At 38.3% G+C, this 15,379-nt stretch overlaps 1 protein-coding gene across 2 annotated transcripts; it reads left to right on the forward strand.

Moving 5' to 3' along the window:
- Positions 1 to 743: 743 nt before the first annotated feature.
- LOC139984247 (uncharacterized) lies at positions 744 to 3,064 on the forward strand. 2 transcript variants are annotated; one of them, XM_071998073.1, is made up of 4 exons: positions 744 to 840; positions 1,189 to 1,343; positions 1,725 to 1,959; positions 2,599 to 3,064. In XM_071998073.1, the coding sequence occupies exons 1-3, from the start codon at positions 760 to 762 to the stop codon at positions 1,945 to 1,947; spliced, it is 459 nt and encodes a 152-aa protein (XP_071854174.1). In that variant the 5' UTR covers positions 744 to 759; the 3' UTR covers positions 1,948 to 1,959; positions 2,599 to 3,064. The 2 variants fall into 2 exon arrangements, with proteins under 2 accessions (XP_071854174.1, XP_071854173.1); XM_071998072.1 differs by lacking the exon at positions 2,599 to 3,064 and having other exon boundaries at positions 1,725 to 2,234.
- The last annotated feature ends 12,315 nt before the right edge of the window (positions 3,065 to 15,379 follow it).

The following is a 15,379-nucleotide window of genomic DNA, read 5'->3' on the forward strand; positions in this document are numbered from 1 at the left end:
AAAAGGTTTAGATTCTCTTAGTTGTTACTATTCTCTATCTTCCCTGTGGAGGGGAAAGAGACTATAAAACATAAAGAAAATGTACAAGAAAGTATATCATATTACGAAGGATACAAGCAAGCATAAAGTTCAATACAAAAAACTTGTCTTCGGGAAATCACAAATATCACCAAAATAATAGGTAAAAAATAAATGAATAAGGAAAAAAGGCCTGAAAGGAAAGAGGACAATAGCGACAACAAAATAGCCAACTGAAAAAATAGCAAAAGCATGCCAACAACATTGACAGGAAAAAAGAAATGGCAGTGGATGAGCTCGATCAGGTTTGATATGAATTTATTATTACTAATGTGTTAGATTATGAATAAATATACTTTCATCTTGTGGAGGATTGAATGGGCATATGCCATAATTACCTTTTTCGCAACATATTCAATGATCTTCCATGCAACACAAAATCATATATGTTTTTCATTGTAGCTGTATGTATGCATTAATAGTTTATATTCTACAAGCCTTATTTACATATTCAACTACCCGTCTAGAAGAATGTACACCTGTCTATTTTTCCATATTAAACTACTTACACAGCAGTTATCAAACCTGGGTGTCTTTGAGAGGAAGGAGGGCCGTTTATACTTTTCTCATGACATAAGTCTCCTAGAGAAGGGAAAGTACAAACTGGCGGGGAGTGTTGTTGCTTGGAGTATACTCCATGGCGGACCAGGTTTCTCGAGGCTTCACCCAACTCTGTATGACATGATGGTTGGCAGAAAGACAGAGGAAGACATACAGATCGATGATGTGATTGACGGAGATGTGTCGTCTCGGTTGAACATGGTAATACATGGTGTATGGTTTTAATTGAGTTATTAACCACTGATCATGATACAATGTACTCTAATGCCAATTAATTTGCTGCTATATGAAAAATAATTAATTGACATGCTGTATTAGGGAAACAAAGGATATCTACATAAACAATGATGGCGCTTCGCCTAGATAACATGATTCCTTTTTGGAGTTCTCTTTCCACTACTAAACATTGCTTTCAAATAATCCTGGAGAGGGATCCACTAACCCCCCCCCCCCCCTCCTTGACAGTTTCAGACACTAAATATGCCCCTTGTATTATACAACATATACAACTTAATTGTGAATATTTGTTATTAAAAACTTCAATTTCAGATTAAAAATGCCACCTCTGATCGCATGGTTGCAGATGCAATTGCAACAATGGGTGACTGGGCTGCCAACAACGGATGCAGTGGTATCTATACGATGACACTGGAGACAAAGGAAGACAAAATACGTATCCTCCTCAAACAGCATTTGTTTTACAGGTATGACGGTCTAAGCTGTGTACATTCAACTTATAGCCAGAGAAATCACATACTTGTATACATGTAAACCATGTACAGGATAGTCTTTTGGGGATTTTTTAAAAACCCAGTGATTTCATTTCAGCATATAGGAGACCCCACGTTTCAGAAATTTCACCATTGAAGTCTGATTACATTTGTTTGCTTGAAACAATTCACCAGTCTCTGTTTTAAAATTAGGGATGAGGAACGCCTTTTGGCCAAAGAACAATTAAGTAGCGATGGAAAACCAAAAGTTTTTCTGGTGTAAAGTGTTTTGAGAATGTCTCAAACTTTGTAATAAATTGTATCCTATATCAACGAAGTTTTTTGTTCTTATAATTATGATCTGTATGTCCACAGATGCAAAGCAGAAATAGATCAGTTTCAGCAAGGGTTGGAAGCTGTTGGTGGATTTTGGGGGATGGTTGCGGAAGACCCTGGACCTCTCCGTTCTTTATTTACATCTTATTCCAAAGTATTAAAATTCTTGGATCTCAAGAAGTTGTTTAGGCCAAATTGGTCTGAGGGAACTCTGGACTTGGAACAGCAGGAAGATTCGATATACTGTTTGAACAATTCCTGATGAGATGCGAAGGTACAAACTCGTTAGACCATAATGTTCAACATATGCCATAAACACATACAAATGTACATTAGTCACGCAAAAACATGCACAACTATCATAACGGATATCCCTACCATTCTTTCCAAACATAAAAAAGTTACCAATGTTTGGGAAAGGTTACTGCATCAATTAAAATAATCTAAGTATAATTTTTCATGGAGCATGTAATTTTTTTCACACCAGAGAGCTGCTACCGTAGGTTCCCTGATACACAAGTAATTGACCATTCTAATATAGCCTGAGTACATGCACTCTTCACTAATTTGCTGCACTGAAAAAAATAAATGCAAAACGCTAAATGATAAAATGCATGTAAATTAAATCCCACACAGGTAGTAACAAGCATGGGGTGGGGGGGGGGGGCTTCTTAAACTGTTAAACATGGAATGCAACATTAAATTTTAAAAATGTAGCAATATATTAACAACTTTTAAATAAGTTTAACATTGGCTAAAATTACCTTCATTTTTAATTGAAGACAGGAGATGCTGGGCTGAATCCCATAAACTTTATGCGTAATGCATGGGGAAAGGTGGATTAACTTGTGCTTGAAAAAAATGCATTTTGATTTGAAATGTATTACAAATGTTTATTCCTTTATATACACAGCTGGACAATGTGGTACAGATGTCATTCACGACGATGGAAGCACGTCACATGCCATTATCGGACTGCATCACATCCTGCGATTCTGCACTGGTGCTGATGCAATTCCCCCCAATGGATTCACCAAGCGCATTGATGTGCATTTTTTTACTGCCTCAGAGGGGAAAAAATTCAAGGCATATCCAACAGCACACACGTGTGGCCTTGAACTACACCTCCCACGTGGGATAAATGATATCGACCACATTGCAGATCTCATGGTTGAAGCTATTCTTTGTTCCCCTGGTTTTGGGAAAATTTGAATGCTCTCAGCATTTTATACATAAGTTCAAATCCTCTTGTATTTCTTAGTGATATACCATGTTGTTTTCTATTTATACTCTTAGTACTTTTAAATTGCAGATAAGAAAAAAACTGTTCAAAAAAGTTGCACCAAGGTGCACCTTTTGTTCCATGAGGGGCATAGGCGTACGAGGCGGGGGGGGGGCACACTGCCCCCCAAATTTTCAGAGGACAAGAAAATTCGGGCAAAAGTCCTGAAAAATCCGGGCAGCCTAAGAGGAGAGATTTTTTTGGGTCTCCTCTTAGGCTGGCTGAATTTTTCAGGACTTTTGCCCTAATTTCTTGTCCTCTGCAAATATATATATATACATATATATATATATGTAAATATGCAGTAGCTTGCCTGAATCTTTTTCAAATTTTTGCCCAACAATTCCATGATTTCCTTTATTTATTTATCATCATGATGCCCGAATATTTCCGTGTAACACCACCGTAAGCTCAGCTCATCTGGGCAGCTACCACGCTTTTTGCACGATCATTTTTTTTTCTAACTAGTCAATTGTATACCTGGACCAAGGGCGGCGGAACCGGGGGCACGTGCCCCCCAATTTTCCTCAGGTTAAAAATGTGCCTTTTTTCTACATAAAAATTTAGGTGCCTCAGGTTAGCAAGAGGCCAGGGAACCAGAATGAACACTTGGGAAGGGCCGTTTCCGGCCATCTGAGAGGTTTGAACCAGAATGAAAACATTTCATGGTTCCTTGCTGCTGTTCATTAGTTCCATTCATAGGGAAATTTCTAACAAAGCCCTAATACAACAACAGTAATTTATGCTCACAAACTTTTCTTGCCAAAGTAATGCTAAGCCCTGATATCAATTGCAACACACATCAGTGTGTGAAGACTATCTACCATTATCATCATACCAAGTTTGACGAAATTCCGACTAGTAATAGTAGCCAAGTAATTGCAATTTGGAGTATTTCACGTTTGACCCCATGAACTCATTAATATTCATGAAATGAGCACCAACATCAACAGGGATAATCTACTTACTATGGGCCACCCACTCACCAAGTATGGCAATGATTGGTCATTCCCTCGTTGAGTTATTGTGCATACAAACTTTTCATAACGAAATAATGCTAGCCCCCCCCTTAAAAACATGCATGATATCAATTGCAACACACATCAGTGTGTGGAGACTATCTACCAATATCATCATACCAAGTTTGACGAAATTCCAATAAATAGTAGCTAAGTTATTGCAACTTGGGAGTTTTTGACGTTTGACCTGTGACCTCATTAATATTATTTAACTTTGAACTCGTATAACTTCGCACACGAAGGTCACATTGGGGTCAACATATTGACATTTATGATCAGAAGGCACCTTTGACATCTGAAAATAGCATCGAAACTGTAAAAATCCCCAAAACACGAAACGGTCACCAGAGGTCAAATTGAGGTCAAGGGTCACCCAGATGCGGGTTGACAAATGGATTACATTGAAGCAACTCCCAACCTTAACGGACAGTTCGTTCTCAAGTTATCACAAAAATACTAGTTTTTTATCATTAATTGACCTTTGGTGACCTCGGATCACATGACCGTTAAGTTTGAAAATATTCCCCTATACCATTTGCAACTTGTCCCAAAATATCAACCATGTCACACCTTGGAACTGAGAGTTATTGCATTCAATGTTTGAAAATTAACTTTGACCTCGTATAACTCCGCACACAAAGGTCACACGGGGGTCAACCCATTGACATTTATGATCAGAAGGTACCTTTGACATCTGAAAATAGCATCGAAACTGTAAAAATCCCCAAAACATGAAAAGGTCACCAGAGGTCAAATTGAGGTCAAGGGTCACCCAGATGTGGGTCGACAATTGGATTAAATTGAAGCAACTCCCAACCCTAACGGACAATTCGTTCTCAAGTTATCGCAAAAATACTAGTTTTTTATCATTAATTGACCTTTGGTGACCTCGGATCACATGACCGTTAAGTTTGAAAATATTCCCCTATACCATTTGCAACTTGTCCCAAAATATCAACCATGTCACACCTTGGAACTGAGAGTTATTGCATTCAATGTGTGAATATTAACTTTGATCTCGTATAACTCCGCACACGAAGGTCACACGGGGGTCAACCCATTGACATTTATGATCAGAAGGTACCTTTGACATCTGAAAATAGCATCGAAACTGTAAAAATCCCCAAAACATGAAAAGGTCACCAGAGGTCAAATTGAGGTCAAGGGTCACCCAGATGTGGGTCGACAATTGGATTAAATTGAAGCAACTCCCAACCCTAACGGACAATTCGTTCTCAAGTTATCGCAAAAATACTAGTTTTTTATCATTAATTGACCTTTGGTGACCTCGGATCACATGACCGTTAAGTTTGAAAATATTCCCCTATACCATTTGCAACTTGTCCCAAAATATCAACCGTGTCACACCTTGGAACTGGGAATTATTGCACTAAATGTCTGAAATTTTACTTTGACCTCATAAAACTTCACACACAAAGGTCACCTGGGGTAAACCTATTGACATTTTTGATCGGAAGGTACCTTTGATATCCAAATCTAGCATCAAAACCAAACATTTTCTTTTTCGCCCGTTTTCTCCCAAACTAAGCACATTTTCTCTAATGTGACCTTTGACCTTGGTTTCAAATGTAGTTTGATCTGCTGATTCCAAAAATCAACACGATAAGTCTGTACAGCCATCCTAGCTCTGACCGAAAACTTTGACCCCATATAAGTTCGCACACAAAGGTCACACGGGGGTCAAACCTATCCATATTTATGATCGGAAGGTACCTTTGACATCTGAAAATAGCATCGAAACTGTAAAAATCCCCAAAACATGAAAAGGTCACCAAAGGTCAAATTGAGGTCAAGGGTCACCCAGATGTGGGTCGACAATTGGATTACACTGAAGCAACTCCCAACCCTAACGGACAATTCGTTCTCAAGTTATCGCAAAAATACTAGTTTTTTAACATTAATTGACCTTTGGTGACCTCAGATCACATGACCGTTAAGTTTCAAAATATTGCCCTAACCAGTTCACAACTTGTCCCAAAATATCAACCTTGTCGCACATTGGCACTGGGAGTTATTGCAGTTTTAGTATTTTGGGTTTTTGGACCATAACTGACCTTTGGTGACCTTTGTGGGCACCAAAAACAATAGGGTTCATCTACTCACTATGGGCCACCCACCCACCAAGTTTGATCATGATCAGTCAATCCCTTGTTGAGTTATCGTGCATACAAGCTTAAGCGTCACACACATACGCGCATGGCTATATTTTTGAGGACTTAAACAAAGCACCTCCTTTCGAGGACCACTACTTAGCAGTGTTTGTACATGACATACCTGTAGAACGCTGTCCATTATGTATGCCCGATACTGAAGACCTATTGCAAAGCTTGAAATATTACAGGAAAAGTCGTTACATTTTTACTATTTTTTCGAGGACAGTCAAACACTTCTCTACTTGTGAAGTCTTTTCGAGGTCTTGCTATTGCTACCAGGTCAAATTATACTACAGAGGACATAACCTACCACCATCATTTGGTCCAATTGTAGTCTCGGCAACTCTGTCATCGTACCTTGAATTTGTAAAATTTCAACGGCGGTGCTCGTGTTCAACTAGAACAACTGTATTTGTAAACAAACACTTGTCATTGTAGTGTGTGGCGAAAGTCAAACTCAGTTAGTTGGCTAGGCTATATTGTGCAATGTTTATGAACAGTTCTCTTGCCAGCATATGCCTGCAATATAAACGAAGAAATGATGACTAAAACCATCAGAACTAAGCTGTCATTCACGAATCATGTCTATTTCGGACGTGACAGAGGATACACAGAGTATTGGTCAAATTTAACATCTTAATGTTACCCTCGCTTAGTTAGCAAAAATTTAAGAGCATACGGAACATCCGAAGGCCTAAAGGACGATTAATCTAACGAATACACGTAGGTCTATATTCTATCATTGCAATTGTCACTACCTCCGGTCTATTTAAAACTGCTTGGTCGACTTCCTGGCCCTGGTTTTTCATCATCCTAAACACGTAATATATGCCATACACGGCCATATAGAATATAATAATGCCATGCCACAATAATAATTTTACAAGTGACTATGTTGCGAAAGCTGAAGTAGTACAGATCAGTGGCGGATCCAGGATTTCGCCGAAGGGGGGGGCCCCAGATGGGAAATGCATAATCGTCGTCCTGGGGGAGGGGTCTAAGGGGAGTGGGTGCCCCCCTCCCCCTTTGGAAAATTTCACAAAATATGGAGGTCCTCGGTGCAATCTGGTGCTACTTTTCGTGAAAGTTATGGAGTAAAATTTATTTCCAATATATCATGTATTCATGGTTTGCCGGGCATATATTTGCAATTTCGAGCAATGAGCTGGGATTTACGTCTTTGGGGAGGAGGTGGTGATGCAAACTACTTTTTACCAGGCTACTCCAGGCCATTTCATCTTGGATGCCCCATTCCAGATGGACACTATTAATGCAGTCAGAGTGCCCCTCTAACCTTCACTTTATCAGAATGATGGTGTACTCTTTTTGCAAATTTATTTTACAAAAAATTACACGCACAGTGGCGTAGCTAGGATTTTTTGAATGGGGGGCCATGGGGGGCTGTTCTTTCTTGTGAGGGGGGGCCGGAGGTTACTATCTAAGCGGAGCGCCACCTTGATTGGCGCGGAGCGTACAGAGAAAATGTGAAATTTCAGCACCCCCAGATCGCAGGAGATGGCACCTGTGAGGCAAAATAGCAACCAAAAAGATGTGCAACTTTGGTGGCAGAAATGCCAAAAAATTTTTTCTCTTTCATCCTGACTGGCCTTGCCAACTCCGCCAGACTTTTAAACTTGAGGGAAGTTGGCATCATTTGTCGTTTCAAGCTGTCAAGGCCTTTCTCCCAACTCAAACCCCTGTGGGCTACCGGTAGGTTTGCAGGATATGCCCACATGTGGACTTAAATAGCATTAGAGGAAGGGGATGGAAGACTAACACGCATCGATGTTTCGGTAATGGTCCACATTGGTGGCTCGGTGCTAATTAGGCCATTTATTGGGTTTTTGTGTCAATCGATGACCGATAACATGTATTGGTATGTAAATTTCTTCTTCATATATCTAGCAACACTCTAAAAACAAATGAGTGGATTTCATTCCATTGGAGTGATCACTAGGCGCACTTCAAATTAAGAGTGAAATTTAACTCTATTGGAGTTAACCCTCACTCCTAATATGAGTGACTATAACTCTATTAGGAGTTAAGATTTACTCCAATGGAGTGGAAATTCACTCTTATACCGGAATGTGCTCAGTGATCACTCTCATGGAGTGAAATTCAGCTATGTTTTTATCAGTACAGTACAGTGCATATCATCATAGACGTACGAACGTACTACGTACGTTCGTATATCAGACGCACTCTATACCCACGATACGTTACGGTCCTGGAGAGGAGAAACTATTTCCACTCATCATTTTTTAAAGGCGATACAGTAGTGAGTATTGAACAGGCACAGCCGCATGTTTGCAGGAATTTCAGAATTCCCAATATTTTATATCTCTACCAATAGTGTTTCGACAGTTTCGTGGGCATAAAAAAAAGTTTTTGTGGAATATTCAATGACATATCAGGGGCGGATGCAGGATTTGTGACAGGGGGGGTCTGACTGGTCCAGCCGCGCCTGAACGTAAGACTATCTAAGCGGAGCGCCATCATCGGTTGGCGCGGAGCGTACAAGAAAATTTTTGGCTTTACAAACCCCCCAGATGGCCGGAAACGGCACTTCCCGAGTATTCTAAGCAGCATGTACCTAGCCTGAAAATATGGATCTCATGTCTGCAATTTCTCAATTAGCGATAAAAAAACAATCTATGATATTACATATCAGATGAGTTGAGATGATACAAAAATCATAATGCCTTTAGCCCCCAATCCCCTCTGATGCAGGGCCGGATCCAGGATTCTGGAAGGGTGAGGGGTTTGCTCATGAAAAATTCGTTAGCGCATCCTAGCAGCCTACCGCTCTGTAACCTCACCAGTGAAAAAAATTCCAACACCACCTTAATTTTGAAACTTTTCGGTCTGAAAATTGAGATCGTTAGGCATTTTTGGCACGTGTAGCACGCGTGCACACTATAGTTCATTTGACGGAAAAGACACACCTGGATGACTTGTGAGGATAACCGCTTTTCTGACGTCCTACATGTTTAACATTGGCGTTTAATTTAATTATTTTTTCTCTCTTTTTTTCTCTCTCTTTTTCTTTCTCTCTATTTTTTTTGGCTAAGAGCAGGGGGTTCCGGACCCCCTGGACCCCCCTCTGGATCCGCGCCTGCATATATTCTTTTGACTCGAGGCAATATATGAAAACCTGATACCTCGGCTCAGTACAAACGGAGCCAATCTTTTGATAGATTGTTGCGCTAGGAGGAAGCACTGAACATATTTTCAGCAGATATCGATATCGCGCAGCACAACAAGGTTCGTGGTATATGGTCGCAATCGTCGCATCGACCATTGCCATGCCATGCTGTGATCATTCTCATGATTACTACAGATATTGTATTTTCTTATTCTGCCGGATGCAGACGAGATAATTGTGTAACTCTATTTCCCAAATTATTGAACAAAAATATAAGTGAATCGCACTTATTTTTATTTTTTTACAACATTTTTTTTTACCCCATTCCCAGTGGGGGCCTCGGCCCCTCAGGCGCACCGTAGCTACGCCACTGATCACGCATGGGGCCCTTTCCCTCGAACGCGGTAAAAAAATATCAGGATTTTCAAAACGGGGGGGGCCCGGGCCCCCCCCTGGATCCGCCCCTGCAGATAATACGATTAACAATTTTGCAGGATGTCGTTAACTGCGTTCAAATGTTACCTGTCTTGTTCAATTCGAGAATAACGAACCAAAGTAGAGAATTTTAAGTTTTGAAGAAGCTACGCGATGAGATTTATGTTATTTACGTGTGCAGAATTAACTGTTCACCACCACAATTCATTGCAAATCCAAGTCTGGATTTTTCCTGCACAGCCAACCTGTGAATTTGACAATGCAATGAAGAGTGTATGTTCAGCTGGCATTCATCAGCCAGCCATGAAGATGATGGAGAGGACTAGTAACACCAATTTTGTAGTGCGCATGCGTACTACAATAATAAGTACAGGGAAGTGGGAGGGGGGTTAACATGGTCAATGAACTGGTACCTTCAGGTAATTAGCTGACGCGCAAAGTGGGCTGCATTAAGCATGGATCAACAAGTTCACACATAGGCCTATTGGGAGCCAAACATACCGTGTAAGGAGAGTAGTGAATTGCCCTGGTACGACAATTCTTGCTCGCTTTGCAGTTAATTTTTTTTTGTTCCATAGTGATACAATAATACCAACAAAATTCATTGCACTACTTTTAGAGAAAGACTGTATCCTGAGAAAAGTTGCATGATTCTTTAAAAGGGCATATAAATGATCCACATGATAATTCAAGATATTTCACAAATAGTGGAATGTTAATTGAGTTCTGGAATGACATTTGTTGAATACAGAGAAAAGAATAAGGAAGAAATGAAAAAAAAAAACAATTGTGAGATAAACACCTTTTATAGTTTCTGCACAGCAGCCAATAAACAACAAAACTAAATCAAACCAATAAACAGAAAACTATGGATAAGAATCTTGATGTGTGACCAAATATTCTCTTTGTGCTCTTCACTCCGAGATCAGTGACTTTGACTATTCCACTACCATAGCAAATACAGCTACATTAACTAACAACAATCATTGGACTATTTTTTTGGAAAATTGAATTTTATGCCTCTGTCTACTTCAAAGCAAGTATATTTCAACAGCAAAATGCACTTGGTAATTATGAACACTAGAAGAAAAAAATGAATAAATAAATAAATAAAAAATAATAAATAAATAAATAAATAATAAATAAATAAATAAATAAATAAATAAATAAATAATAAAAAAAATATAAAAAAATATGAACACTAGGAGGCGGACACATGACCATTCAGAGCACAATGCTAAGGGCAGAACCCACAAATCTGTATGATCTACAGAACTACCAGGCTTTTAATGGTTTAAAGGTCATGGTCGTCTGATGGCAGGTAGTATAACTATCAAAGAATTTGACAAAATATGACAAAGTACATTGCCATTACTGTAATACAAAGATCATGTTTATCGATGGAAGTGTTATACTTTTACACTGTTTGTGTTCATTAAGGTTTTCCTTAATCTGCTCTCATTATACTGTTATATCTAAATTTCTGATTGCTAATGGCAGTTAGAACAAATCCTCAGCCTGCATATACTGATTTTCTTTTGTAAGGGATTGGATTAGAGTAAGTTAGTTGACAGTCTTGAATATGATGATAACAATAAACTTCACTCACACTTTTGCTGTGCATAAGTAAATGTAGAGAATCAACAGAAGACCTTGAGCTCAGATAAACAATTACTGCAGTACTGACAAAATGTAAGCATGCATGAAGGTGAAATGTAGTCTGTCCGTTTAATTTGAAATTCAACTGCATATGTTGATTACAATTGTTTTCAGACTGATTTTCTCTACTAGAGATTTTTTCCTGAGTTTTTCGGGGGAATTGCCCATCACCCCCATGCATGTACATAACTAGGATCACAAGTTTTACTAAGGTAGACTTCGTGTAAGTAAGTTGGACCGACGTTTCAATCCTAGCAGGATCTTCTTCATTGTGTCATTTAGCCTCTGAAGATCCTGCTAGGATCATAAGTTCTGGCAGACTTACTTTTACACATTTTCTTACACCGGCTCAAGTGTTAGTGGATATGCAGTTTGCTGACGGTTTTTTTAATGTTTTATTTTAAGTTACACTTTGGCAGTTTGGGGCATAACAAATCACTGGTGGTGGCGCAACATTCTGCCTATATTTAGCTCTGTGGTGACAAATGCCACTGTTGGCATATTATAAAGTAGGTTGCTTTACTTTAGACCATAATATCAAGCATATACCATGGGACTATATCTGGGAAACCCGGGTCCGTAAAATGTACAGTACTAGCTAAACACAGTAACAGTATGTTCACTATTATGAAGTATTAAATAACACTGACAATTAATGACATAGCCTACAAGGTATAGCATACTGTATCATTGTGTATGTTGTAATTTTTCCTGCAGTAGGCTAATTACGCACATGTGTAACTACTGTATAAGGATACCGTATACACGAAACATTAAAGGCAGCCTAAGGGAAAGAAATGCCCTTTTAATAAGCTTCATCAAACAGTCCTACATCACAGTTAAACTCAGTTTCCGATTGTCCAAGGAAGTCAAGTTACAACAAGATGGAATATTCTTCTACCACGCTTTGCTACCATGTTTCTAGATGTTTCACAAAGCAACTTCATATGAATGCACAGAAGTAAGTTCTCAACCGTTGTATTTATGAAACTTCATTCGTTCCAATGAATTACAAACTTAAGTTAAGAAAAGAAAGATAAAATGATGTCCGAAAATATGCAAAAAGAACACAGCATTAGGTCATCATGTAACAACAGTTTAAATTTTGAACAGATCATATTTACAGTAATTACAGTTATTAAGTAAGGAATATATCAGGAGTTAAGTTACATACTAGTATACCTGTGGCGCTGGGTTAGTGCAACATCGAAGAGAAAATTAAGTTGATTTCCGTCGTTTTTGTATTATGTTATAGACTTTAAATTTGATACTGGTCCAATCTCTATTTTTCAGAAGTGGATACTCCTTCTGAAACATCTGACATTTCAGTTTTCCAGGGACTTTCATTAGTCTGATATCTGTTTTGAAATATTCCTTAACTCTGGCTGATTCATCTTCACTCCAAAAATTTCTTCCACCTGTAAAAAGTAAAAAACATTAATCAATCCTTCTTTAAGTGCTATTTTTTTTTCGTTTTTTTTGGCCCTATCAGCCCCCTCAGACACACCCCCTTCACTTACAAATGACTTTGTGAAAAAACAAAAACTGAAAAAGCTTGATATTATTTAGTTTTAGGGTGTGAAGACTCGCGCACAAAGAAACGTCTCATGCCTGTAACCTGACCTAGTTTCGAATGAGGTGTAACAGAAGTGTTAGACATGCACTACCATAGATCCCAACAAATTACACACACAGCTTGTTACTGTCGGTAATTAGACACTATAGTGTACAGTCAATACATACAACTACAGTCAATACCCACAACACAGTGTACATAGCAGCGTGGACATCTCAGGTCTAGATAAAAGATAACAAGGGATGACGTTTCATTACTGTCTGCATTTTGTAGCGACAAGAAGAAAACGTCATTTGCAAGCAACGGAAAGTTAACTTTTCAGAGCGCGGTTTGTGGCGAGTCTTAAATGCCTTTAAGATGGGGGAGTGTGGGGGAGAGGGCGCATGGCACTGTGAATCCCCAGTTCTACTTATACAAAAATGTAGGAGAACATGTCAGTGCTTCCAAGAAGAGCACCTTGAATTGTATTATTTGAATATGTGGCACAAGCATTATTTTCCCACTCTGAGTTTACTCATTTAAACATAAAATTTGACATCTCTACCAATATTTTTAAAATATACTATTCTTCCTCTAAATCCTAACTATGATATAAAATGTGAACAAAGAAGAGGAGCAATTAATAAATATTGTCCTAAAAAAACATAAACTGCATATTTTTCTAAGCACTAAAGGAAACACGATGCGCACTGTTTGAACCAGGTTTTCCACATATTTACCAGGTTTTGTTCAATTTTTTTTAAGAAAGTAACTTTAGGAGAAGTCTTCTTTTTAAAACAGACATACCTTTTTTCTTCTTGTTGAGTTTTTGGGGCTTCTTAGCCTCATCACCACTATCTGAACTGCAATCTGTATGCACATGTGAAAAGATATACAATTTGTTATATTGCTTATCTTTACTATGTTTGTTTCCTATGTCAACCATTTTTGCTTCTTTTATATCAAACACTGTGATCCAAATGCATAAAAGAGATGAGTGACAAAATTACAATTAAAAAACAATCCTAACAACACAATATACTTATAGACATTTCCAAGTTTGTTTTCTTGCATAAAATATGGAGCTACACTTATCTAAATTTCCAGATGGTTCAAAGGAGTTATCTCATAGGAAAGCTCAATTGAGATGGTAGCACATTGCAAGTCGATTGTCTATGATCTAAGTGCTTTTTCGATCAGAGGCAGCAGACATGGATTTACTTTAATGAGTGGGTGCAACATCAGAGTAATTTCACACACAAATACCCAACATGATTTGAACATAATGTGGGCAGCACATAGATGTGGAAATGGAAATGTCAACGTCCCTTTACTCTTCTGTAAATGTACTCTTCAAAGAATTGTTCCTAAAGCACACCAGAATGCTTTCCTTAAAACCACAGAAATACTGTCAATAGATGACTTACAGGGTTTCATAACTCCAAACCCTGGGCTTGCCCTCAACAGGTAAATATCATGGGTGACAGAGAAAATGCCTGTATGTGGTAGTTGTTGATTTTGAAAATGGAATAGTTGCAATAATACCATGATCAGAGTGTTAGTCATTTAATGCTGTTACATATTGGCATGTAAAACCAGCAACATTTTCCTCATGCAATACAACTTTGTAAAAAGCTTGTTCCTTTCAAAAACAAACATACGTTTTCTCTTCTTGGTCACTTGGGGTTCCATTGTTTCATCACTGCCCTCGTTATCATCAGAGCTGCAATCTGGAAGTAAAAACAAAAAGATGTACCAATGTTTTGGTAGTTATTTTTACTCCAGTTCTAACAGTTACTCATTTTTATTGCTGATGCAAGCATACTTTTTCCTTAAAAGGGAAAATATTATCTGAATGTGAAAAGAGATGGGTGACTATGAGAAACATCAGTGAAACAAGCACGGTTGTAAGGAAATTAGTATGACAGTTCTTTTCTAAACAGGTGTTCAAAGGAAAAGATAACTGAAGTGTATGCAGCAATGCTTAAAATCACAAGTAGATAAGGTCACAATTTAATATATGATGTTAACTTGTCATAGTGAAGTACAACATGACTTTATCTGACTATAAAGTACCCCTTAATTAATCCAACGGATCTACATTAAAGCAAAAGCTCTAAAACCTCTGAAAAACATGAGACTTGAATGAAAGAAAAATTATTTTACGTGCATGGAGAGGAATAGCTTTCAATAATCAATTTAAATTCTCAGAAATTTTCTAAAAAACTTCTTTCCTTATCGTTGGAATAAAGAGACTATAAAATCAACCTACTACAATTAGCTTCAACTGATGTGTGAAGATATAAAACAGCACTGTTGATCACCACACACTTTAAATACATGTCTGGCCTGCGTTCACTGTTTAATACACACTTCTGAATATGAAATGTTCTTGACCACAACAATGTGCAGAAATAGTTCACTG

This window comes from Apostichopus japonicus, chromosome 17, assembly GCF_037975245.1.
Source record: "Apostichopus japonicus isolate 1M-3 chromosome 17, ASM3797524v1, whole genome shotgun sequence".
Taxonomy (NCBI): Eukaryota; Metazoa; Echinodermata; class Holothuroidea; order Aspidochirotida; family Stichopodidae; genus Apostichopus; species Apostichopus japonicus.

Coding starts and splice junctions, on each gene's coding strand:
- LOC139984247 (XM_071998073.1), top strand. CDS start 760: ATGATGGTTGGCAGAAAGACAGAGGAAGACATACAGATCGATGATGTG. Junction 841..1,188: donor TGTCGTCTCGGTTGAACATG/GTAATACATGGT, acceptor CTTCAATTTCAG/ATTAAAAATGCCACCTCTGA. Junction 1,344..1,724: donor AAACAGCATTTGTTTTACAG/GTATGACGGTCT, acceptor GTATGTCCACAG/ATGCAAAGCAGAAATAGATC.